Genomic DNA, 5,482 nt, shown 5'->3' on the forward strand with positions numbered 1-5,482 from the left:
ACTCGTTGGCTCAAATTTCTCTTTAATAAGTGAGGCCTAACACATGAAATATTTTATTGAAATGAGAGATAAATAACGGAGACAGTTTTAAAAGTTAAACTACGATTTTAAAGGTTAAACTGCGATTTTGCCAAACGCTTAACTACATTTTTTAAAATCATGTTTTTAAATCACATTTGATATTGAAATCGCAAACTCAAATAGACCCTTAATCATGTAATTAATATTCTAACAAACTCTTTCTTTCCTCTCTCTAGAAAATCGGATTTTTTTTTTTTAAAAAAAAATAAAAATAAAATCATGTTTGAAAAAGAAAAGAAATTGGATATGCATAAGGTTTGTAGGTTTTTAGCTGAAGTGTGGGGTACTGAGTATGAACCACATGCAATAGATGGATTCCAAAAGTAGGCCCTAATTATACGCCATTTTGTTCTCTTTGTCAAGAAAGGAAGGTGCATGCTTAGAGGCCATAATTTATTAGGTTTCTAGCTTGGGTTGATTGATGTTGGCTGGTGAGATGGTCCCATTACATCGCGACTCGCACCATTTCTGAGCTACTATGGCCACTTTCTTTCAGGGCCAGAGAATTAATATTGAGCAAGGGATTTCCTTATACAATTATGTATAAGATTAGATTCTAAAATTATGTCAATTTTGCCTTTTTTTTTTCTTTTTTTTTTTTTTTTTTCATCAATTGGTTTGAAAAATACTATTTATTAAAAATGTGACATGTTATCGAGGCAGCAAAAAAAAAAAAAAAAAAACACCCAAAAGACTTTTTTTTTTTTTTTTTTCACTTTTAAAAAGACGATTCTTCTTCAGAAAATCAAAAGACAGCTTTTGGCTCAACGCTTTTCTACAACGTACATAAAGTGGGCGCTAGAATCTGATGCAAATATACTCAATTGTCAATATTGGTAACATGCCACCCTTTTAATAGGCAGACTTTTAAAAACTGTTTGATGCAATGAACGGTTTATCCAGTGATCAGTGACCTTGCTCTACCAATTTTGTCCTTGAAAGAAAATAGATAGTAATAATCTTTAAATTTGAAAAATATATCCCAACTCCTAAGGTTTTAGACCAGGGACAAACAACCGAAAAAGAAAAAGAAAAAAGAAAAAAAAAGGGAAAAAACTCGATGTTGGATTTGAAATATGTGAATTAAGAGCTCATTTTGGTTTGTAATTTTAAAACATGCTATTTAAAAATAACAATTTTAAAATGTACCATTTTAAAAAACACAGTTAAGAATTAAGAGTTTAATAAAATTACATTTTGGCCTTTATAATTGCAGTTTAGACATTAAAATCGTATGTTTTTAAAAATTACCTCATTGCTTACGCAGTAGTATAACTTATGCTTAATTAGAGCCAATAATGAAACGACACACATAAATGGAAGCCAATCAAGAAAAGCGACAATAAGGTCTAGTGGTTTCTTAAGAGCCAATGCCACCGCGACAGTGCGACGATGCATTAAAGCAGGAGGCAACATATATTCTATCGTGAATTAAAAAAAAAAAAATCCATTTTCCCTATCCCTATATATGTTGACATTTGAAATCCAAATCTCATCTTGTTATCAAGAGTTGATTATGACACGGAATAATCCTACGTCATTACTGGAAAATATGGCCCTAACATATTCTTTCATGTCTTTTTTGTTTGTCTGTATATATATATATACGTTTCTCTGGCTTCCATATTTTTATAATACTTGTAATATTTGGCGTCAATTAACATCACAACAAATTTAAAATATCTCAAATTATTCTAGCAGAATTTTTATTTTTATTTTTTGAAATTTTTATAACAAGTACTTGTGCTTCTTGCTTTCTTTTTTAATAGCGTTGCACGTGATTATCATATGCTCAAAGGACTTATGATACTTTTAGATATTGGATTGGAAGAATTTCTACAACCGAGTTTATAGAAAATTTATATCCGTTATATAATTATCTTTTATTTTTCTCAACAAATCAAAATAGATCGGGGAAGTTGCACTTACTTTACTCAAATTATCATCTAATTTATAATTTTTCCTCAAACTTAAAAAAGCTACAATGCTGTACCCTACCAATTTATTAAGCCCATTATATACGTTTCTTTTTTATTATTTATTTTACGAGAGTAGTATATATTTTTGTCATTTTTGCTTCCTCCATTAGGATTTAATAGTAAATCCTCATGGAAGGAGGCAACTTAAAGGGCTTCATAGATTGACATGGTACATTGTAACTTTGTGAAGTTTGGAGAAGGATGTTGCAAATTTGATGGGAATACGTGTACGTAGTTTCCCCATAATATATTACTTAGCAATTGTAGAAAAATAACATGCAAGTAAGTTCAAAGAGAAATGTTCCACGCATTCCAACATCTCAAGTGCACAATCTTTAACGTGGTAGTGAAAATTACCACTAGATTTTGGATAGATCACTATTAAATTTTAGATGAAATGATAATTTTTACTGTCATATCAAGTGTATAAACATGAGTGTGTTCAGCATTCTCAAGTTCAAATCCAATGGATCTAGACAATAGACTAGAGTCTCACTAGACTCACCATGTCCAAGAGGACAAAGCAAATGGACCTAAGGCCCAATACAATAGATTTGAAAAGGCCGAAGAAAGATTGAGGCATGGTTTGAAACCTATGTACCAAGAGAGTCCAACAGATTTTATATTTACTTTTAAATACTAATTTTTCTTAATTATATTCTATTTATCAAATTTTCATGTAAAAGAGAGAGAGAGATGGTGAGCCAATTTCTATTTCGACATAATGCTATATTGAATAGCTTTTGCTATTCACTGTAGCACCAGATGTATTTTATTTATAAGCTCACCTCTAGCTAATTTGCTCGAGGTGAAAAATGAGCAATATTAGCTAAATTTAACTTATATTAATACTTAACCTAATTCATTGGAGATGCTCGACATTTTCTCTCAAAAACTCTCAGTAGCAGTAGAGAGCGGAACGCCCAATCAGGACCAGCTTGATAAATTTTGAGTCCTATTCTTATGTTTAAAATTAATTTAAGTTTTTATATTATAATATATTTTCTTTAAATCATTAAAGATGTAAACAAGAAAAGGTGTTTCCAGATTCATCTTCGTTACATGTAATATATATATATATCACCAAGCGTATACATCGATCTCACGTACAGCTGGAAGCTTCTCGCAAGTCAAAACGGACAAACAATAAACCCATCACCAGAATCTTCTCAAATCAAATAAACTAATTTTTTTTAGATATCTTCTATATATATATAATAAGTATTCCATACAAGCTTCTTCCAAACATAAAAATATTCTTTTATTCTTTATATATTTGTTTTAATCCAAACAAATTCGTATAGCTAGCAAGTCTATCGTTCATTATTATTAATTTCTTAAATGAAAATAATAAAAATAAAAAACAAAAGTATGATGATATCTCTGACTTAACCTGGCATATACTTACACCCAGAGAAATGAACTCAACCTTCTAATAATCATTCTGTTTCTTCCAACGTATAGAATCTCTGATAAACAATTAATCTTCCAGTCTATATCTAATTAATGGAGCTTTTTGACTTTGATTCCCCTATTCGATCAAATCATCACATATGGGATAAATTTTCGTACTATGAGTTCCAATTCATGCTTGGAAGTTGAAAATGTTGCCTCAAAACCCCGTCGCCGAGAGACCCGAGAAGCGCGTTAGGGTGGAACTGGGTGCCCTGAGGCAGCTGATTTAGCAGAGAAACAAAGGAATTGTTGCTCTCATCCATCCCTGTGCTTCCACTATTGAGATCGCCGTGGAATCGCTTCCCGGAGGAGGAAGACCCCATCGATTCATTCCAAAACGGTGATGGTAGCGTGCGTTTCACCGCTAGTGTATGTTTCGAGCTCGAAGAGGCTAGCTGATGAGAAATGGAAGAACTGTTTTGCAAGCACTCGGCTGTTAATATCCCTTCAAAGTAGTTCTCGTCATTTTCAAGTAATGAGCCGTAGTTTGCTGCAGTCTTTGAGGGCAAAGGTTTTAGATTTTGGCCAGCCAATATAGAAGATGTTTGCATCATTGGAATCATGGCCTCCATTGAATCCTCCTTGTCCTGCTCCATCATTGGTCTTTGTGCGTTGTTTTTCTTATAAATCCGACACAATACCCAATCATCAAGCTACAAAACAAAACAAATACATATATATTCATCCAAGTCGTAGAACCCCATTACATTAAGAACAAAAATGATGCTTTTAATCTCGAGGGTTGGCTCAGTCACTAATTAGAATGAACTCATCTCCTTAAGTGTAAATAATTTTTTTGGGGTCACTTCCCGTGTGCGAAAGTCTGAGCTTTACGATTGTTCCCGTGATCTAATAACCAAGCCAAAATAAAAAATAAAAAAATTATGATGGTTCTCACGTACCCTTAAAGACCCTTTCTTGTTTGCAGCATCAGCAGCCGGAGGCTTGGAACTAGAGCTATTGTTATTGTCGACGATGCGGTACTCGTGCATGATCCAATTGGTTTTGATCCCTTTAGGAGGCTTCCCGCCGTAAAACACCAGCGCCTTCTTAACACCAACCTTTTGATTTCCGTTAGATGTCAGTATAGGCTTGTCGGTCCCCGTAGCTTTCCAATACCCAGACGTCGCCGCCCTGTTAGGCCTCGCCCCGTTCGGGTACTTCCGGTCACGAGGACTGAAAAAATACCACTCTTGTTCTCCAAACGTAGCCTTACCTTCATGTTTTTTCAAGAAAGCACTCAAAAATTATTGGTTTTAACATGTAATAATTAAAAACAATCCAAAAAGTGGACAATTTTTTCAGCCACCCTCCCGAGTGAAAGTGAACGCTTTACTTGCACTTTAAATAAATAAATAAATAAACTTGTATTGATGATACTTGTGCATATATATTACGTACTTGGGAGCTCCCATGGATCGAACTTGTACAAATCGATCTCGGCTATGATGGTGACGGGTAGTGGAGCAGAGGCAGCCTTCCGCTTGAGATAGTGGACCACGAGCTCTTCATCGGTGGGGTGGAACCTGAAGCCCGGCGGAAGCTGCGGGTGTTGCGACCCCGACGATGAATCGGTGCTCTCCATAATTTCACCCATGTAGGCCGGCTGATATTTGTGGTGATCAAACTCTTTTCTTGATTGATTATATGAAAACTATTATAGGGAGGGTTTTGGAAGGAGATATATTGGAGAGGTGGTAGTACACAGAAAACTTCGGCATAAAAAAGCAGTAATTAAGGGGGAGGATGAGGAAGGCTGTTAGGTGCCGATAAAAGTACCAAACGGGGGCTCCGGTGATCGCGCGACACGTTTTATTCTTGGGCTTTTGGATCCTTGACACCTGTTTGGGAAAAGGCTGTGGGGACCACATCGGAGGAGAAGAAGAGGGCAGGCTTTTTGATCCTGGCGGTCCGAGGTTTGGAACTGCCTGTCCGCTTTTGATGTCATGCTTTTGTTATGGAACGTC

The 5,482-nt window shown here is 35.1% G+C and overlaps 1 protein-coding gene across 1 annotated transcript; it reads right to left on the reverse strand.

Annotated features, from left to right (window-relative positions):
• Positions 1-3,361: 3,361 nt before the first annotated feature.
• Positions 3,362-5,267, reverse strand: LOC133869868 (NAC transcription factor 25). Its single transcript, XM_062306964.1, has 3 exons — positions 4,917-5,267; positions 4,418-4,731; positions 3,362-4,168 (listed from the first exon to the last, which is right to left on the reverse strand). The coding sequence occupies exons 1-3, from the start codon at positions 5,110-5,112 to the stop codon at positions 3,632-3,634; spliced, it is 1,047 nt and encodes a 348-aa protein (XP_062162948.1). The 5' UTR covers positions 5,113-5,267; the 3' UTR covers positions 3,362-3,631.
• Between the last annotated feature and the right edge of the window lie 215 nt (positions 5,268-5,482).

This window comes from Alnus glutinosa, chromosome 5 (assembly GCF_958979055.1).
Source record: "Alnus glutinosa chromosome 5, dhAlnGlut1.1, whole genome shotgun sequence".
NCBI lineage: Eukaryota > Viridiplantae > Streptophyta > Magnoliopsida > Fagales > Betulaceae > Alnus > Alnus glutinosa.